Source organism: Sander lucioperca, chromosome 15 (genome assembly GCF_008315115.2).
Source record: "Sander lucioperca isolate FBNREF2018 chromosome 15, SLUC_FBN_1.2, whole genome shotgun sequence".
Lineage (NCBI taxonomy): Eukaryota > Metazoa > Chordata > Actinopteri > Perciformes > Percidae > Sander > Sander lucioperca.
The window spans coordinates 10818329-10839691 of NC_050187.1; the positions used below are offsets into that span (position 1 = coordinate 10818329).

Here is a 21363-nt window from a genome sequence, read left to right on the forward strand (position 1 = left end):
CAGTCGGACTGATCAGTCGGGTCCCCGAGGTCCAAAAAAAAAAAATGCCTCCAAAACACAGAGGCGATGCCGACTTGAGCGTACGTACGCTCTGCGTGAAACGTAATACGTCTCCATAGCAGCAGGCGGCGCTTCTCTGTATTGTTTCCCAGAAAAATGAAAACCGGCAGCTGATTGGACGAACGTGTCCCGTGGGTCTTTTTTTCCTCCAGAAATTCACAGCCAGACTGTCACGGCGGCTCTTTCAGAATACGATCTCATATTGTACTAAAAGTAGTTCACCGAAACGGGTTTCTGAAAAACATTTTAAGCGAGAAATGGGCCGTGCGGTTGCTGAATCTGTCTTCACTTCAGATCGACAAAGGTCAGTTTTAAAAGATTTTCGTCAGATTTTGAGAGGCTCATCCCGCTCGCCATTTCCGGAGTCCCGACTGCCCTGTCTCCGACTGAGCGTGTCGGGTCGGCCAAAACGAAGGCCGACGGCTCCTCGGACGGACGACGGCACGGAACACACCGAACAGACTCGAGTCACCGACCTCGCCAGAACGAGAATCGGGTTGGTGTGTCAGCGCCCTAACTCTAACTTGTCATGACAAAAAAACGAATGACACTTACTGACAGACGCGTTATGTCATAAACGTTTATGACTTGTTAAATGTTTATGACACGTTCATGACGGTGTCATGTCACTCTTATGTAGATACCTTCACGTAAAGTGTAACCCCTCTTTTTTTTTGTTAAACCGCGGTCAGGCGGTTAGTGTCCAAGTGGGGCGGCAGGGGGGTGTTGGTTTGAAGATGCCGGCGGCTTCTTCTGGCCGGAACGAGCCAGACCTCGCAGCGAACACATCAGCGGCGCAGACCGTGATAATGACAGCAGCAGACTGGGAGGTTGGGTTTTTTTTTTTTTTTTTTGCGAGAGTGTAGTAGAAGGGTGGATCATAATAAACCATGACAGATAATAAATACATTTGGATCCTTGTAGTGTCGTTATTCGGCTCTATCGAAATGATTAAATCTAGAAAATAAAATTAAAAAAAAGGAATAGTTCAGTCCATAGTAGACCATGAGATGCCTGGCCTTTTTTTTTTTCCTCCTCTCTTTTTTTTTTTTTTATGCATCCTTATTCAGTCTTCAAAAACACTCCACCTTGGCGGCCATTTTTCAACCAGCCTTGTGGTGGGGGGGGAAAAAAAGGAAGAAAAAAATAAAAATAAAATAACGGCGTATAAATAGTAGCCGTGGCAACCGCACGTACTCCCTCCTGGGACTTGATGACACAGTCTGAGAATTCAGAAAAACCTTGGAGACCTCTCTTCAGTCCTCAGCCTGTAAACAAGAGGAAAAGAAAGGAGGGGGGGAGAAAGAGCACAAAGTAAAGACTATGAGCAAACAAGGCAGGTCATTTTATATATATATATACACACACATACACATACACACACACATACATATATATACACATATATATATACACACACATCAACATGTCATGGTAGTTATCAGTGGGAAGTGAACATCAGGTCCTTTTCCAGCCTGCTGAAACCTCCGTGTAGCTGACAGAGCAAGAAACACGCTTCCCTTTATGAGCTCTGGAAAAACAGTACCATACCAAATAAAGGCCTGTCTTAACTCCTTAACCCTTGTGTTGTCTTCCCGTCGGCGGTGCAACTTTTTGTTTTTCTGGGTCGGAATTTAAAATGTTTTCAATGTTTTTGGTCTCGTTTCGTTTTTGTTTTTTTTCACTTTTTCCAATGTTTTGTCGATTTTCTTCTGTATTTTTTTTTTTGTTGCCATTTTTACCACTTTTTAATTTAACGTTCTTATATTTTATTTTTTTCCAAATCATTTAAATTCGAATAAAACACCCACATTCAATGAAAGAAGTGAACTGATAATTCATTTGACTTGTGAAAAGTAATGGTTTTATAGAAGCCACATTTCTGATGAAGAAACTTTTTTGAAAATGGGACAAATCTGACCCGATGACAACAGGAGGGTTAACTGTGTAGGCTATATTCTCAACTACACCCAACAATCTTCTTGGCTACTGTAGTAGGGCTGCACGATACGAGGGAATATGCGATAACGTTGTTGAACAAACTCTGCTTTCAGTATTCTGCTAAAATACAAAAAGGAAATCATTTCCAACATTCTTTTGACTGAACAGACTGAACAATGAGTTGAATATAAAAAAGGCACCACTAAAAGAAGGACAGTTGCATTTTAAAGTGCAGTTTTCTTCTGACATTTCCTTTCCTTTTCAACTATAACCAACCGTTGGTTATAGTTGAGAATATAGCTTACAGTATGAACTTTAACTCATCTAGGACACTGTTCATGATGTGTTAACAATTGACTTTAGTTTTGGCCGTTATTAATAAAAACAAAATTGTATGCGGGCCAGTAAAAATTGACTTTTGGGCAAGTCGTTTTTCTTCTTCAAGTGGAAAAAAACCTTAACGTTGAACCCTGCAACCTCTTCTTGGCTACAGAGCCCATAACAGAGTAAACAGAAGGGTTGGGAGAAGCCGGTCTGTCCCCTCATATCAATCAAAAGACAATATTTAACCTTTAAGTGTGGTGTTGAGGGCCGGCTGCTTGGCTACACGGGGAAAAATGCACTGGGACACCAGGGGAACAAGCTTGGCATAGCCCCAGTATGATTTGTGCTTGATGCTTTTGAGGAATAACAGAAAACCTATTTTCATGCACTTTGAACTGCATTAAAAGGAGAAATCCGGTGCAAAATGAACCTATGGGTTAATAACACATATGTACCGAGTCGACCGTTCTCTGCGATTTGTTTTCATGCTAATTGAATGTGACCAGTTTTAGGGCAAACCGCTAATTAGCTTATAACGCTAGTCGTTGGCGCTCGAGGAAAGTAAAAAGAAATCGCTATTTCTATACCACTAACAAGGCTCAAAATAGCACCACACTTCCACGGTAGCATAATGAGGGTCCCTACATGTAAACCGAAGCATTGAGAACTTTGTAAGTGTACAGACAGTTTATTAAAAAGATAGTTTAGAAAGACAGTAGTAGAGCTGCGCAATATATCAATATTATATTGATATTATATCGATATCGTGATATGAGACTAGATATCGTCTTAGATTTTGGATATCATAATATGGCACAAGTGTTGTCTTTTCCTGGTTTTAAAGGCTGCATTACATAGAGTGATGTCATTTTCTGAACTTACCAGACTGCTCTAGCTCTTCTATTATTTGCCTTTACCCACTTAGTCATTATATCCACATTACTGATGATTATTTATCAACAATCTCATTGTTTAAATATTTTGTGAAAGCACCAATAGTCAACACTACAATATTGATATTATTGAATATTGGTATCGATATCGAGGTATTTGGTCAAAAATATCGTGATATTTCATTTTCTCCATATCGCCCAGCCCTAGACCGTACATACAGGCGGGCGCCATCTTGGGAAAACGGTCACGACCAGTCGAACGACGAACGCCGTGCTTGAGCTATGTTACTGGTTACTGGTTACACAGCGTTCGTCGTTCGACTGGTCGTGACCGTTTTCCCAAGATGGCGCCTGCCTGTATACGTGAACACTACTGTCTTTCTAAACTATCTTTTTAATAAACTGTCTGTACACTTACAAAGTTCTCAATGCTTGGGTTTACATGTAGAGACCCTCATTATGCTACCGTGGAAGTGTGGTGCTATTAGCGGTTTGGGCTAAAACTGGTCACATTCGATTAGCATGAAAACATATCCCAGAGAACGGTCGACTCGGTACACGTGTTATTAACCCTTTGGCTCATTTTGCACCGGATTTCTCCTTTAACCCTTGTGTTGACTTCGGGTCACAATGACCTGTTTTAAATTTTTGTTTTATATCAGAAAATATGGGACGTAGAAATAAGCGCTGAAAATGTGTAGAAGAAAATTTTTAAAAACGTTGGGAAAAAGCAAAAACAAACGGTGAAAAAAAAGGCGTCAAAAACGTCCCTTCAACCTTTTTTTCAAGGTTGAAGGGAAGACAACACAAGGGTTAATTGTGCTAAAGCAGTACTGTCTATTTGGTGGCCATTTTACCAAGCTGTTCCTGTTGAAAGTTAAAGCGGGGCAGCCTGTGGCTGCTATAAAGCTAGTATTAATGTTTGTCGTGCTGCTTTGAACACAGCAACTCTTTCATGACAGAAATGTGGCTGGCGTCCCTCGGCTGGCACGGCAGAACTAAATATTTGTTTAAATAAGCAGGTTGATGCAGAATGATGTTCACTCAGCACCCCCCCTCTACCCCAAGGTTTAAAATCAACACCATCAATTAAGCTATTTTAAAAGACGTTTAAGAATAGGGCTGCGTAATGTATTCACAACTCAGTGATGAGAATGATACCTTTACAAACCCACTTGGTCCTTGCAGTGAACGTCTTGCTAATCGCTGAAGATTAGGATTCTTTGCGTCTCTACCGAAGTGAGGAACATTTTAAGGAAATGTGAATAACACCTTTATGGTGTCTCATTCAACCTGCAGGGTATTTTAGGGGATGGAATGCCATGAGGATATCAGGGTTTTACAGTGTGAACATGTCGAGCGTGTGTAACTCTGACGTCTGACACCTGAGCTGGCAAATTACACATTGGCTAAAGTCAAATGTTAGAATATCTTTTTTTTTTTTTTTGTCTCCCCCCCTCTCTCGGCTCTCTTAGTAGCAAAGAGCAGTGTACAAAACATTCAGGTAGCAGTTTCTCATTTTTCCACCAGCACTGACCGTCACTTTCACGGGTGATCGCGGCCGGTCATATCAGCTGCCGCTTATTAATGTTCATTTAGGGAGTACGCATAAACCAAAAATAAAAACGTGCCTGTCGTCTGGTTTGAGGGCTCTCTGCAAGCCGCTGTCTGTAATCAGCCAAAGATTATTTGTGAGGGAAGCAACCCAAAGTGTTTTTGTAGTTTTCGGTTTGTACTTCGATCCGCTCCACTCTTAAAACCCCGGGCAAAACCAGTATGCTGACATAGGGCTGGGCGATATGGAGAAAATCAAATATCACAATATTTTTGGCCAAATACCTCGATATCGATACAACAACGATATTGTAGCGTTGACTATTGGTGCTTTCACAAAATATTTACACAATGAGATTGTTGATAAATAATCATCAGTAATGTGGATATAATGACTAAGTGGGTAAAGGCAAATAATAGAAGAGCTAGAACAGTCTGGTAAGTTCAGAAAATGACATCACTTTACTGTAATGCAGCCTGTAAAACCAGTAAAAGACAACACGTATGCCACATCACGATATTACTATATCCAAAATCTAATATCTAGTCTCATATCACGATATATATAATATCGATATATTGCCCAGCTCTATGCTGGCTTGGCTAAGCAATAGGGTTAGACTTAAAATGGCCTTAGATTAAGGTGGATACGTGGGTCTGTAGTGATAGGTTAGGTCAAACAGAAATCGGTTAGAGTGGAGGCAATGTCAGACTAAAGATGGAAACAGAGCCCAACAAGTTGACGGTTCTGTCTGATATCAGGCAACAGTGATACAACTTCTCCAGTAAAACGATCTGGCTTATGGCGTCCCATCAGTTTCAGGAGTCAGAACATCCCAGTTGAACTTCCATTCACATCATATCAATAACTGAAGCTGATCGACGTTATAGTTTGGAATCAGCAGCTTCTTATTTGGATCAAGTAGCTCGTAAACGACGAGGAGACTCCAACTGTTATTTCAATGTGTATGATAAATATTGAATCAAAATTTCATATCCTCTGCTGCTACACTTTTTTTTAAATGTATTTTTTATTTGTTACCATGTATAATGAGCTCATCTGACAAAAGTTTATTTAGGAATGAATGAATGAATTAGAATGGCACTCAAAATCTGTTTCTGGCTCTTCAGCCTTGACATTTCATCTGAATCTCTCCGCAGTCCTGAGACTTTAAGTTACTTTCAAATTTTCGTTAAATTTGATACTGGGTTCCGATTGGATAACACGCGGTCACATTTCAACCCCAACTGCAAAGCCAGGTTGTCCTTTATTAGGTTCAAAGTACACCTTAAGTTTCATATCTCTTAGTTAAGACAGTCGGGCCACTGCATCCTATGCATACTGTATGTTTAATGATTAAAAAAAAAAAGAGATGCATTAGGTTATTTCTTTAATTAGGGCCACCTTAAATAAATATAAGTCCAGATCCCTGCAAATGCCTGTGTAATAGACTGCTGCATCTTTTCTTCTGGGCCATACACACTTCATATTGCATGTCATCAGCTGACGGAGCAAATTGCTAGTGCTTCCTTTTGTAGCCGCAGCTATTTCCCAACAGCATTTGCATTACGCTTTGTTTTGCTCTGTATCAGGTTTACTAAGGCCCAAGTGTGCACACCACCGAGATGGCATCTAGCTTTTGTGCCAGCTCTTCCACATCTGCCCTGTTGACATTTTTTTTCCAACACTTAAGGAACACAGCGACTTATTGGGACTTTGTCTTATTCACCGTATCCCCCAGAGTTAGATAAGTCCCTACATACCCTTCTCATCTCCGTGCGTGTTGTAACTCTGTCTGACGCACCCACCACTAGCCTAGCTTAGCACAGATCCTGGAGGTAACCGGCTCCATCTAGCCTACTGCTCCCAATAAGTGACAAAATAATGCCAACATTTTCCTATTTACATGTTGTGATTTGTATAGTCACAGCGTGTACAAATAACAAGGTCACATGAGACACAGCCATCTTCTAACCGTATACAAACTGGGAACTATATTCTCAGAAAGGCGAAGCACTGCTACTCTCTGCTCCTCACCACGGGGCTTCTCAGGTGCTGTGAGCAAATCACTCCGCCCAAGAAGAAGTAGCACTGCTTCGTCTTCTGAGAATATAGTTCCCAGTATGTATACAGTTAGAAGATGGCTGTGTCTCATGTGACGTTAATTATACACGCTGTGACTATACAAATGACAACATGTAAATAGAAAAATGTTGGCGTTGTTTTGTCACTTACTGGGAGCAGTAGGCTAGTTGGAGCCGGTTACCTCCAGGATCTGTGCTAAGCTAGGCGGTGGGTGAGTCAGACAGAGATTATTATTTTATTTATTTATTTATTTATTTTTTTTTTTAAATCGTATTAATCGCATGCCGCCATTTATTAATTTATTTTCACTTCACTCGGCTTTGCGTCGTGCCTAACAGGCTACTATTTTGCCGTACTTCCTCGTAACACATCCTGCTGCTGCAGGAATAGCAACGCGGATTTCGGTGCCTCATTCTGTGTCACAAATTCTAGTCACAAATGTGTGACTAGATTAAATATATAATAAACAAATACAAATCTTAAAATCAAGTTCATAAAGTAATTTTCTTTGCATTAATTTGATTCCCAATCAAGATACACTGGTAAGAACGGCTTTCCATTGTTAATATGTACTTAAAAACAGTTCTGAAATGCAAAATAATAGAATTTTAATCATGTGATAAAACATGCGATTAATCGCGATTAACTATAGAAATTCAACGATTAATCGCGATTAAGAAAATGTAATTGTTTGACAGCCCTAGTATGGACTTATCTAACTCTGGGGGATACGGTGAATAAGCTAAAGTCCCAATAAGTCGGCGTGTTCCTTTAAGTAGTTTTCTGAGTTAGCCTGGGCACTCTTTGTTAATCACCAAACGGTTTGTTGTTTTACTTTCAGGTGCCGTGAAGGGGGCAGCTACAGCCTGTCAGAAGGAGTTAATGAATCAAACATACCGGCATTACTTAAATTAGGCTGGTGAGGGTTAAATAATGTAGGTTTTGGTCAATTTTCAATTCATTACCCAGCCCTATTTTAAGTCTTGGAAAGCACAGAGGCACATTTATCTAAAACAGTACTCTTAACTGTGTCAACTAACCTACGTGTCAACGTGGGAAAGCAGCGATGTAATCTCCGGGCCCATGTGGCCCACGGCCTTGGCTGCCTCCAGGATGGCTCTCCGGTACATCCCTTTCTTCTTGCGGTTGAAGCGGGACCTGAAGAGCTCCCTGAAGGGCGACAGTTTGGCAACGGAGAGCTGGGAAGTGGTGGGTGAGCCAAACCACGCCACCTTGGCCTGGGGCCACTGGGCCTCGCAACTGGCCGTCTCCTGTTTGCGGATGCCGCTGATGCTGAGGACGCGTGCTGGCCACCAGGGGAAGCCGTGAATCTTCCCCCACACAATGTCGCCCACCGCCACGGCGTGACCCTCTTCCGTTACACACTTTGTCATGCTGCGGGTGTGAAGCCGCACTGTAAGCGGCGGCACTGTCTTGCAGTCTTCCCGTGAGGGTACAGAAGATGAGGTTACGGACAGGTCTTCACCTGGGGCCAGATCGCACAGCTCTGGTGAGGTGCCGTCAGAGCTGAAGGACTTGGACTCATCAAGACTGTCGCTGCTGCAGACCGACAGGCTCGAAGAATCCGCTTTACGCTTACGGAAATTGATGAGAAGGGTGAGGTCGCTGTGGCCGCGCTCCGCCTCCTCTCCTGAACTCCCCGACCACAGCTCCAGGGAGTTTTTACCTTCCCCTGAGTCTTCAGAGTGGGGGAGGCAGGGACCGGGAACCCTGGGGCTTCGTCTCCTGGCGCCTCCTACGAGTTCTGCCTCATACTCGACCACACTCTCCTCCCCTTCCCTCTGAGGGGGTCTCAAGTGGATCTTTGGAGAGGGTAGGTCCTGACCCACGGTTGTATAAGGCCGGGTTAGTTTGAGTTTGGGAATGGAAACGGTGAGGCCAGACCTGGTGGCATCTAAAATGTGCCGTTGCTCCTTGGTGGGATCAGAAGGCGTCTTGCCATTTTCTCCCACACCATTCTGCACCAGTTGTTTGGGGCAGAATGGCTTGACTGAACCGTGGACTCTCGCGGGGATCTTCATGACCTCCCCCTTGCCCTGTGGAGTGCTGTAGGAGATCTTTATGACAGGACTGTGGGGGATAACGTCAGCTCCGGGGAACTTTTCCCCTTCGGCTTCCCCCCTTTTGTCCTTCCTGAGGCGCTTGCTGTCAAGGCTGGTGCCGTTTTCACGTCTCTTAGTGTCCTTGGTTGCAACTACATCCAATTTCCTCGACAGCTTAGAGGGGGTATCCTTGTCATCGCCGTCGTCGTCGCTCTGTAGCGCATTCTCTTTTCGTGAAGTCTTAGTGTTGCTCATGCCATCTTTGCTGTCCTCGTCACTATTCAGTGTGTTCTTGCACTTTTCACACAGTACCTGCCGTGGCCGCAGACGGATAGTACTCATGGTCATGCGGCCCGGCTCTCGTGACCGCCTCTTCTTTCTTTTGATTGGTCGCGGAGGGGGCTGAGGTACCCATTGGCTGTAGCTGTGGCGCACCCATAAGGGCTGAGGGAAGGGGGCTCCTTCAAAATAAGGAGGGTAAGGAGTCTGTCCAGCTGGCACTGGTGTGGGTACAGGGCAGGGGAGAGGGGCAGTAGGTATGCTGATTTCTGGGAGAGTGTTTTCATCCTTTGGTCTATACGAAGCCTGGCTGGGAGATTTGGAAACCGGCTCCTCACTCAGAACTTCTGGGACTTCACAAGCCCGTGTAGATATCGGGCAGTCCCCAGGTTTCGCTGTGATATCTGGTAGACAGAATAGCCCAGTCCTAAAAATGAAGAAGAGAAAAGAATAAATGAATAACTGTGTGCCTCACTGAGCTTCACTAGAGTGCTACAGTGAAGTTTATGCAAGCCAACACAAACAGTCTTGTTACACATGACAAGCATTTCTTGAATTTTTTTTGTTGTTGACAGATTTCCTCAACAAGAACATACTGTTCTGCCGCACTTGTATTTCACCATGTCAGATAACTTAAGGCCTGTGGGATAGCACAAATCAAATACCTTGCTTTTTCAATTAAGCCAAAAGAAAAAAAGAGCACCCAAAGCTGTTCAAAGCCTTCCCTGTAGATGGCTTACCACACAACCTGTTTTACCATTTATTTTGCTTTGACTGGACAAACTGATACCACTCTCTCTGTCACCTGTATGCTAAAAATTCTTTACGTGTGGGGGTTGGGGTCTGAGAGCTGTCCTGCTGCCTTAGGCCACAAAAATGGAGCAGTAGTATCACTGACTCTCTGAGTGATTTTATGTGTGCTTTGTTTTTTTATACTCTAGGACTAGCAAACATGTCCAAAGAAGGCCCAAGTGCCAGGGAGACGTATAGATCTGGCAGGCAACAGTAACACGGCTGTGCTGCTTTAGTCAGGAGACAGCAGACAAAGAGACTACAGGATGCCCAGGAACCCCCCCCTCCCCAACATCAGACTGAACAAAAACAATCCCATGAATCACTCGGGATTCAGAGATGTAGGGAAGGAGCCAGGAGATTTCAGTTTGTTTTTGCATCCGTGTCTATTCGGGGCTTATGGGTGGTGATATTATTAATTAGTGCACATTTGGGGAGCCCGTTTTCCTCCCCAAGGAGAAGTACCTGGCAGTCACCTCCGAATAAAAGTCTCCCGGTGTAGCGTGTTCCTCTCACCTTTTTACATGTGCCCCTAAAGCAGCCAAATATTTGCCTGCACAGTGATTGACACGGCACAAACACGGCTGTGTCAGGGAACAGGCAGTGCTAGTTAAGCACAGTCCAAGGACACAGCATATGACCAGCCATGATTCCCTGTGCCGTTGCCATTTCACGGTGTGTACAGTGTAACTAGATGCAGAGATCTGCCTGAATGATAGGCCTAGACGACGACATAAAACAAACCTGTGGGAGACAATGACAGGAAATACATTTCCATGAGCTGAAAAGGAAGAAGTCAAATTTTGTCAGTGACAAGCCTGAAATATAGGCCTATTTGAAGTTATTCCAAGGCCTGCCTTTTACCATTTGGGTGGGTTATTTTCAGGCCAGCTTGAGCTCTCACATAAAAAAACCCATCTAAGCATACTAAGGGGCAAAGCTAGTCAGATACTGATTCTGCTAGTCTATAAATAGTGTGAAGCCAGTGGCTTTTAAGGTGCACACCAAGGAAACACAAGGCTTACATGCGACACACGCACTAAAAGAGGCAGATAAGACATGACACTGATACATGTCAATTTTTACTGAGAAGGTTTTCTCATCTGCACAGTATTGTGTTTTCTTGTTAACTGGCAAGAGTGGGCCTTTTCTTGTCAAGTACAGAGCCTAAGATGGTCACTGGATCTGATCACAACCAGGGTGAAAGAAAAGGCATTACAGTAGAGATTCATCAAATCCAACATGTATCTTTATTGCCATTTTCCATTGTTTGTGCAGATCAAAAGTGACTGATTATGAAGAGCCATTCCTCAAAACAGCAACTGTATTTTTGAATCATCACTCCAGAAAACTGCACAACGCAAGGACATCTATTTGTATTTAAACACGGCAAAACATAACTGATATACAGAATACTGTTCAGCCAAGGCCTAACGTTACCCTTTTACTGAATACGTGTTAGCTGCTCTGTATTTGATTAGGCTAACAATAAGCTATAGATGAACCCGTTGACATTAGTTATTGTTCAAGAGAAGTCATTAACATTCTCTGTAGATAGGGACACTATCTTGGCATACAGTATGTCCCAATAGTAAAATAAAGTATGTGACCATCTAATTATGAGCTAAAATTAAACCAGTTTGCCATTAGCCGACTAGCTAGGAGATAGCTACCCTGTCAGCTACAATAACCTACGAGTCTTTTGTATGGAGGCCCAGTCAGCTAATAGCTAGCTACCAGCTAGCTTTGACTCGTTAGCATCAAAGGTAGATTAGCCGGTACCTGAGTTTAGCAAATTAATTTCAAAGACAAATGCATAAAGGGAACACACGAAATAACACTCACTTTTTGTCGCAATCAAGTAATATCCCCGTATAGCTTCTTTCTCGGTAGGTCAGCGTCACCACCAGTGTATCGTTAACTATTTGATCGATAGTGACAGGTACCCGAGAGCCGGCCCGCAGCTCCTCGGCCACAGCCTCCATGTTTCCAGGCGTGTAGTGTCCGGCTCGGCGGTGCTCGATCCCGGCCAAGGGAGCCACGGTCGCGTCGGCTAAAGATCCGTCTCCCCTTCGCTATTCGAGCAGGAGGCTACACCAGGGCATAAAATGACGCCATCACCCCCACCAAGTCAATTACAACAGTACTGCCACCGCTGACATCACGCTCCCTTTGCTAGAGGAGCAGAAATCTCTCAAGACAAGGCCTACCCTCTCTCTGTCTCACTTCGACTTGTTATATGCCATTCATTAGTGCCGACTTTTACCTCGGGGATGTCTCCGTTTTTCATAGCAAGAGACTAATGGCGTTTTGGATGTATGGATGCATTTTCCAACATGATGTTAGAGATATGGTCGTGAATTTCGACAAAATAGGACCTCTAAATACTCATCATAACATATACAGCCATCAATCTAAACTACAATTCGTTATATTTTAACAACGGCATTAAATGTGCTATTTGCTAAAATGCCCTAGCTTAGATCATTCAATTTGCTACATAGCCTATTTTAAATGTACCCTGCTGCAAATCTACCCACTATTGATTTGAATTATATTATTTATGTCAGCCTAAAAAGGTAGGTCGGTCATGATCTGAAAATAAATGATGGGTGGATTGAGGTCAGGTGTACCTTTCTTTTACAATTTGTAATGTATTCCCCTTATATTTCAAGCCTTGTTTAACTGACATTGTGTGGTGGTATTTTCTATAATTGACACAGGGAATATGATCGATATATGTCTGGTGAGTCAATGTAACATTTAACAACTGAATAGCTTCATTTCACACAGTAAATAAGTGGCAGTACCATACTTGCTTTGTACATATTTGAGGTACTAAATGACAATAAGGTAAGGTAAATGGAGGTATAATGGAGAGGGTGTCTTGCATAAGTCTAGGATAAAGAACATTTCAAAACACTCCCTTGCCCAGTAACAGCACTGTGGTTTTTATTTTATGATATGAGCATTACAATGGTCATTCATAAAGGCCTTTACAAGAATTTTGAGTATGAATTTAATACCACGAAACTCAAACAGACATTGTAATTCCTGTTACTTGTCAATGAAACTCAGCCAGGTGTCTCCTGTGAAGATATTGAAACTATTTTCAAGATTTCTTCCTTGATTACTCTTCCTCTCTAGAAGCCGAGCCTGTAGCTTCCTCATCTGTCATTCAAAGCGGGGAGAAAAAAAAACAAAACAAATTCAGATCAATAACCTATGAGTTCAATATAGATGAGTTGTGTGAATAATAAGGTATAGGACTGACCTCCTCCACATCTTGCACTGCTGCTGCCATCTGCTCTGTGCTAGTGCTCCTGGGATTCCTGCGTCTCTCTTGCATCTTCTCGACACGTGCACGTATCTGGCGCTCCAGCTCACGGGCTGACCTGGAGGCCATACAGATCAAAATGTCATACTGAATATTTAGTTGCCTAAGTATGGCCAGTGGTAGGCTATCATAGCATTTAGGTCTGGTAGACAACTGATTAAAAATGCAAGCCTGTGAGTGATTGTTCTCTTCTTAGTTAAGATTTATTCTATCAATGAAAACAGAAAAGTCTAAGGTGTACCATCTAATCTGGTTCATCTGTTTTGGGGTGTGATGCTGCTCAAGAAGAACAAAAGAAACTGCTGATGTTCTATGATGGGTGTACAATCTCTCTTTGTCCACTAGGTGTCTCTAGCCTTCCACCTGCATTGCATGGCTCACGATTGGAGACAATGCAAAATGCCATTTGGTGGATACTTTAAGACCTGTTGTCCCTGAACCCCTATGGCTCAGGGTGTTCTGTATCGCTGTATAAGTTGTACAGACCAAATGTCCAAAATATCACAGTAGTCTTTTTTTTATTTTTTTAACAGATACACCTATGAGATGAACATATTATGCCTTATCGATTTCAAATCTGTACCCATCACAAAGGAGGTAATGGAGAAGTATTCAAGTTTTAGGGAGGACTTTTTAAACTTTGAGATGTTGAAGGCTGGAACTGAATACCAGGAAGATGTCCCCAGTGTTTTGTGCATTCAGTGTCAAAGCTACTGTACCAGTCATACTGATACAACAACATCAAAGCCTACAGCCTGATTGTGATTCTCATACTGGCTCAGGTTTCAGGTTGTTGTGTACTACTTCTTAGGTCTGGAGTAAACTGTATTTTGTACCCCCAGAGTTCCCATTTACCTGGTCTCCTCACAATCTGGGATAGACACGCAGGATGTCTGACCCTGGCGAGTATCACTGCTGTCCTCCACACCAGCTTTTGAATTTGTTTTTGCTTCCTGTAACAGAGAGAGAGGGGATGTTTATTATCATTTACAGCAGCATTTTGTTCTAGAGTGCAGAGCTTGTGTCCATGTAGGATGATACAGCTGTTGCGACACATCCTACAAACACAGCCTACAGCTGCAGCGGCATAATTGCTTTAATGTGTCAAATTACCCAAATGGGGTTGGCTTTTACTATATTTTCCAGTGAATATTTACACTGATGTTGCTGGTTGAATGCAAACATTATACACTGCACTTTAGCTGTATGCATGGCAATGCAGCTGACAGTCAAATTACTCGAAACCATCCACAGTCTGTCTGTCTGTCTAGCTACAGTTTGTGCATGCCTGCATGTATACATCAGCTTTGACAGCTATTTGTTGCTGCTGTGTGATCACTGATGCAGCACACTCCATCACAAGCGCTGCCATATGTTGCTGCCTTCAACAGCACCATCCTCAATACCATCATTAAATATCACTGGCACTGACTCTGGCAGTGCTACCTGAAAACTCATTCACTAGCATCGACATTTTCTTGTTTAATCATATTTATTGTTATTGTCTTCCGACCCAATGTTCCAGAGGTGGTGTTCTGCTGCCCCCCCGTGGTTGGCAGGCGCAAATGTAGGTGTTTTATTCCACACATACCTCTTGGTTTCTTTGTTCTGCACGCTTCTTCTGCTGGTGTTCAGACTTCTCCTGTGTGGTCTTGGCTTGTGTATGCCACTTCCGAAGAGTGTCTTGGCTTCTATGGGAGAGCCAGATAACAATGGATTGCAATAGAACTATGTCAAGGAAAATAGTTATTGGGCTATTGTATCTAAATGGTTGCATAGGGGTCTGTAAACATTGGTTATTCTTTCTATCTTTACCTTGTGGACATAGTATGAATTCCCTACTGTCGGACACTTGGGCAAATGCCAATTAGACACAATATAGCCCTGTTTTATGAAACAACATTCTGACCTTTGGTATTACTCGGCCTGAACGTTCTGTGCAATTCATCCAATGTAATTTAATAGTCAAAACGTAGTGCAGTAGGATGTGGAATAGTGTATTTTATAATACTGAACTACTACTATATCAACTTACTTTTTTCTCTGCTCGAGAATAGCCTGTTTCTCCTTCAGCTCTTTCATTGCAGCCTGTTTCCTGTCTTCTGGCCTCTTCCAATGCCGAGTGTCAAACGGGGGGAGCTCGGGCATTATGCCAGCCTTAGTAGTTGCCTTTTTTCTGACAAATAAATTGAAACAAAATGCTTTATTTTTATTGCTCCACTGAGCTCTGAGTCCCAGTGGAGATAGCCTGGGAGGTTTTTTATCACTTGGTTCCCTCTGCGGAGAGTATCATTATTAAGAAGGGTTTTGCTATCCTTTTTTTCAAGGCACGATGCCATACACAACTCCAAATCTCAGCACAAAGGTTATCTACTGAATCAAAACAAATTCACATCCTCTGTCCTACCAATAACAATTTCAAACTTCATTGCACGGTATATCTGATCGGGGTGAAAAATGATTTATGCCCAACAGATATTTGCTGTAGATACACTGTAGCACAACAATGGCAGGAGTAGTTGTTTTGTTCGCTCTGTGCCCAGTAAAATATATTTCATGTGTATCTGGCCAACCTGTATCCTTTTTTTTTTTTTTTTTTTTTTTTTCAAAGGAGTAGCTTGACATTTTGGGAAAGACGCTTATTCGCTTTCTGGCAGAGAGATGAGAGGATCCACTCTCATTTCTGTCCGTTAAATACGAAGCTGAAGCCAGCAGCCAGCTAACTTAGATTTGCATAAAGACTGGAAACAGCTAGCCTAGCAATGTCCGAAGGCAACAAAATCCACCTACCAGCACCTTTGAAGCTCTCTCATTAACATGCTGAATCTCATTTGTTGAATCAGTATACAAACTGGAGTGTAAAAAAAAGACAATTTGTTGTTTTACAGGTGGTTATATGTGAGCATTTCTTGGCCAAGACCACTTGTCAGGCAACTAGCGTAGACCGATGGGAAATTACTGGTCCCTGGCAAGAAATGGCATGGCACATAACCCCCCCGTAAATTGTGAATTGCTTCCGTTTTTGTATGAAATAATTAAACAAACGAGATATAATGAATTAATAAGTGAGCTTTAGAGGTGCTGGTTCCTCCTGTTTCCAGTCTTTATGCTAAGCTAACCATCTACTGGCTGTGGCTTTGTATTCAATGTACAGATATACTCTTCTAACTCTTAAAAATAAAAAAGGTAGCGGCCGGGTTAGCTCAGTTGGTAGAGCAGGCGCACATATATAGAGGTGTACTCCTTGATGCAGCGGCCGCGGGTTCGACTCCGACCTGCGGCCCTTTGCTGCACGTCATTCCCCCTCTCTCTCTCCCCTTTCATGTCTTCATCTGTCCTGAGGAAATAAAGGCCTAAAATGGCCAAACAAAATAATCTATAAAAAAATAAAAAGGTAATAAGCATACAGTCATGTGACAAAATTAGGACACCCATGCTAAAATGACTAAAAAGAGGAATAAAAAAATCATCTTTAGGAAATTGATCTTAATGCCTTAATTAAAAACAATGAGGAAAAATCCAATTTTTAAGGACACCAATTTTCTTTGTGAATGATTAATGTATCATAATTAAGGCATTGAGATCAATTTCCTAAAGATGATTTTTTTATTCCTCTTTTTAGTCAACTTTAGCATGGGTGTCCTAATTTGTTCACATGACTGTATATCCTTACATGTCAAACTATAACAGAGGAAAAGCAATGTTCACTTCAAAATCTCTTATTCCTTTCATCCAAACACCTTTACTTACTTTTGGATAATAGGAAGACGGTGTGACTTTGGTGTTCTATCACCCTGTGCTGTTGAGCCCAGCTCAGCTTTGTCCAGCAGGAACATCTTGTGTTTGAGCTCCATGAACTTCTGCAGCTCGTCCCCTGAATCATCCTGCTCCTCCATACTGGACCCCATCAGCTCTGACAGCTGGAGCTTCTCCACCACTGGCAACTCTACCAATTAAACAACCACGGCAGCTACAAGTGAAATATGGGGGCAGCCAATACTGGCAACAATCGCAGCTGGCTACGGCTACAGTGGCTGGTAGAAGCACGTGATGAATTGAGAATTAGTACTGATCGAATACAGAGTTCTTTTCCAACTACAGCAAAGATATGTCAGCATTTTACCAAGAAATTCACATAACTAATAATAGCAGGTCAAATGTTCCCTTCTTACTGCAGGGCAGAAGATGTGGCTCTAAGGGGCTGAATGTAACTTTTAGCCACACGTAGGAAAACTAGACTCAGGCTAAATATTCCACATTATTGCAGCTGAAAAGGGTTGACAATGCAGTATGTAAATGAATGATACATATACAGTATCTCACAAAAGTGAGTACACCCCTCACATTTTAGTAAATATTTTATTATATCTTTTAATGGGACAACACTGAAGAAATTACACTTTGCTACAGTGTAAAGTATTAAGTGTACAGCACCATACCAATCTCTAGGTATGGTGAAGGGTATGTGATGATGTGGGGCTATTTTAATTCCAAAGGCCAAGGGAACTTTATCAGGATGCATAGTATCCTGGATCCATGAAATAACTGGCCTTTAAAAATCAAAATCTGCCTGCCTCTATGGGAATTTAACATAGGGGTGTACTCACTTTTGTTGCCAGCGGTTTAGACATTAATGGCTGTGTGTTGAGTTATTTTGAGGGGACAGCACATTTACACTGTTATACAAGCTGTACACTTAATACTTACATTGTAGCAAAGTGCAATTGCTTCAGTGTTGTCCCATTGAAAGATATAATGAAATATTTACTAAAATGTGAGGGCTGTACTCACTTTTGTGAGATACTGTATTTATCTAAACTTATACTCTGAACCAATGAAAAGAAAGGAGATTTCCCCCTGGAGACGTGTCTTGGTTAATAACCTTGTAGACAGGGACATAAATGGTTTGATTGAGGGGTTTGGCTCTGCTCATTGTGCAGCAGCAGCCTCTCCTGTGGAGGGCTGTCTCGGGCTTCTCACAGTGATTACCTCCAGACAGTGCGTAGTGACAGAGAGCTCCTGTTTAGAGCCCACAGGTTATCGATCACTTTCATCTGGCTAAAAATATTACAGAGCTGGAACACCGGGCGGGAGGGGGGGCGTCCTCCCCGGACGCCCTGTCTCCAAGGGAACAGAAGTCACACCAGTGAAGTGGCACCAGGGCAAGGAGCTATTTTTGTGGCCAGCCGTCCTATCTTTGACAAAAAGAGCAGATGGCAAGAATGCACGTGCATATTGAACACCTTGCTGCTGCACTGTTCAAAGTTAAAGGTGCAGCAGGTAAGACTTATAAAACTAACTTTCTGTCATATTTGCTGAAACTGACCCTATGTTCCAGTAGAACTACATGAAGCAGGTAATTAAAAAAAAAAAAAAATCCGGCTCCTCTGGCACCACCTACAGCCTGTAGTGCGATTTGCAAAAATCCACCACTCCCTGTTCAGATGCACCAATCAGGGTCAGGGGGGGTGTCTAACTGCGTGTCAATCACTTCTCATGCACACGCATTCATTCTCCCTTGTGGGGGGAGGGGCTTAGGAGACAGTTTTGGGCTTTAGCGGAAAGGGGGGAGGGACTGAGAAGTTGTCGATGTTCACATTTTTTGGCTAAGTCCTGGATCTTCCCAATCCTACCTACAGCACCTTTATGGTGCCTTTGATTCACCTGAGGGGCTCCTTCTCATGCTCACGGGCCGACTAGCCATAGCACTCCTGAGGTACTGGAGGATCCTCTGGAGCCCTTGGTTCACAATGTCTTGTGGAGGGAAACTGATGGGGCAATTCCTTAGGTTCAGGCCTTTGAGGGTAATCACATTTCCTGGGGAAAATGGACAACAAAGAATCCCTTAGAACTATTTTCACAGACTCTTTTTAAGAATGATTTACAATGATTACATCAGTAGAAGAGTCTTACATACTGTAAATGTATTGGTTTCCAACATAAATGTACTGTACATGGAAGCATCAGTGTATTAGCAACAGTTGGAGTTACAACAGCTAAGAGGAAAGCAAACATCTACTGTGTATTATTTCTAATAATAACTACTAGTTATTCAGTTCATGTAATCTAGCATTTGCTGCCAGTGAGGCTTATTGAAAACAGCTTCAAAGAACAGAGACATTGCATGCTGGTAAAGTTGACTGAACTCAACTCACCCAACTCTGGTGGAAGTTCTGAGATGGGGTTTCCTTCCAGCAGTATTGTTTTCAGAGATCTACATGAATGACATCACAGATTGCTAGATGATGGCAAGGGCTATGTCTTGACACGTTTGTCCTAAACTGAACACAAGTAAATTGTACAAAGTAGTCATAAAGAATGTAATTTTTGCCACGCTTTTGAATCAGGAATTTGATTTCCAGAGCATATGCTAGTGAACCGAACTCTAAAATAGAAAAAAAAGATCTTATCTAAATGTTCTAAATGTCTAAATGTTCTGAAATGTGACAAAGAAACATACTGTACTCCCATGGCGGCCTACGGGTTTGGAATAAATCTGCATACATTTCAAAGAGCAGTTGCATAAGTCTCCTACCTGTGCAAGCCAATTTCAGCAGGGAGCGATGCAATTTGGTTATTTCTGAGGTCCAGCCACAGGAGGTTGGGCAAGCTGATAAACATTGAATCTGGGATACTGGATATGTGGTTGCCTTCAAGATATAAATACTGAAGATGACACAATGAGCAATTAGAATGAATCGATAATGCATTAGAAGAAAAATAATAATAATATATCAAAATTGTTGGCCTAATGTACTGGATGCGTGACTGATTTCTTGCTTGAAACCCCCTGCAGCATAGGTGGGTAGAGGTTGACAAATGAAGTCCAAACTGACCTTTAGTGTGCTATTTTTCAAAATACTGTCTGCAACATGTTTCAGCTGAGTTCTGCTCAGACATAATGTCTCTGTTAAGTAATATTCAGGGTGCTCCTGTGCCTCTGCATCCTCAGGCAGAATGTGGGGAGTCTGTCGTTTGACAACACTGTTCCCAAAGACAAAACTTAGCTCCTTCTCTGGGGAAGACATTGTAGAGGTGGTGCTGAGATGTTCAGTGTACACAGACCATTGTTCAGGGTGTTCAAATGTCTTTTTGCATTGGCATTTTACTCCCTGTGTCTGCAAATGGAGAAAAAACAAACAAACATGTAACGTTAGTCTCACACAAGTATCACATTCAATGGACAAGTTTTCGTCTTTCACGCGGGATTTTAACTTGCCTACAAGCTGGTGTTAGCAATTCCTTCACTGCTGCAGCCTAACGTTAACGTTAGCTAAGATTAGCAAACAGTTAAAACTACTTGCACAACTGCCCTATTGGCTTACCTGGAATTTGAATAAACATACTTCGTAGCTTGTGAACGCGACTCAGTGTACGAAGTGTGAACGAAACAATATGACATAGCAAAATGCCATGCTAACTTTTACATACCGCTTCACCAATTCGACGTCGTAACCATGGCAACGAGGTCAACACAAACTACGGCAACCGTCCACGTGCAAACAAGGCGAAAAGCTGCATCCACAATGTATCAACCAGAGATTATTTTGATATGTAAAAACGAATATACTTCGTAAATGTGAGCAGGTCACATGCCAAAGACATTGAACAACGCCATAGGTACTCTATAATGTGCAGTGTAAAAGAGCAAGCGAACCTAGTGTGCATGTTGAAGACCAAATCTTTTTTTTCCCCCTCAGTGAACAGGCACCACCCATCCATTTCCTAATGAGATTGTGGAATAATTCACTGAGGTTCATTGGGCTGGAGGATAGCATCAGTTCTTTGCTGGTAACAAGCGATGGAAGCCCCTTATTGTACTGAGCTATCCTGGCTTACCTACAGAGGCTGGTCCTTATGTGTTGATATGCATGACAGTCGGTGATACAGGGCTACGTCGACTACAGTCACTAGCCAGCAACTGTCACACTACTCTCACAAGTGTCAAGTTAGTCAGAATACTAGTGGGTAGCTTCCAGGTATAACTTTCACAATAAAAGTCTCATTGGCAAGGCGGGTAAACTACAACGGGAA

At 42.5% G+C, this 21363-nt stretch overlaps 2 protein-coding genes across 8 annotated transcripts; both read right to left on the reverse strand.

The window, feature by feature from the left end:
* Window positions 1-730: 730 nt before the first annotated feature.
* Window positions 731-12352, reverse strand: pwwp2b (PWWP domain containing 2B). 2 transcript variants are annotated; one of them, XM_031284278.2, is made up of 3 exons: window positions 11838-12352; window positions 7903-9627; window positions 731-1328 (listed from the first exon to the last, which is right to left on the reverse strand). In XM_031284278.2, exons 1-3 carry the CDS (start codon window positions 11975-11977, stop codon window positions 1292-1294), a joined length of 1902 nt encoding a protein of 633 aa, XP_031140138.1. In that variant the 5' UTR covers window positions 11978-12352; the 3' UTR covers window positions 731-1291. The 2 variants fall into 2 exon arrangements, with proteins under 2 accessions (XP_031140138.1, XP_031140139.1); XM_031284279.2 differs by having other exon boundaries at window positions 7899-9627; window positions 11838-12349.
* A 567-nt stretch (window positions 12353-12919) lies between these two features.
* Window positions 12920-21269, reverse strand: LOC116039429 (leucine-rich repeat-containing protein 27). 6 transcript variants are annotated; one of them, XM_035991940.1, is made up of 13 exons: window positions 21169-21259; window positions 20416-20441; window positions 20274-20384; window positions 20166-20234; window positions 19865-19995; window positions 19485-19543; window positions 18994-19146; window positions 17080-17275; window positions 15365-15505; window positions 14921-15020; window positions 14185-14282; window positions 13267-13387; window positions 12920-13163 (listed from the first exon to the last, which is right to left on the reverse strand). In XM_035991940.1, the coding sequence occupies exons 2-13, from the start codon at window positions 20431-20433 to the stop codon at window positions 13050-13052; spliced, it is 1311 nt and encodes a 436-aa protein (XP_035847833.1). In that variant the 5' UTR covers window positions 20434-20441; window positions 21169-21259; the 3' UTR covers window positions 12920-13049. The 6 variants fall into 6 exon arrangements, with proteins under 6 accessions (XP_035847833.1, XP_035847832.1, XP_035847831.1 ...); XM_035991939.1 differs by lacking the exon at window positions 21169-21259 and adding an exon at window positions 20655-20860; XM_035991938.1 differs by lacking the exon at window positions 21169-21259 and adding an exon at window positions 20655-20860 and having other exon boundaries at window positions 20166-20384.
* Window positions 21270-21363: the final 94 nt, after the last annotated feature.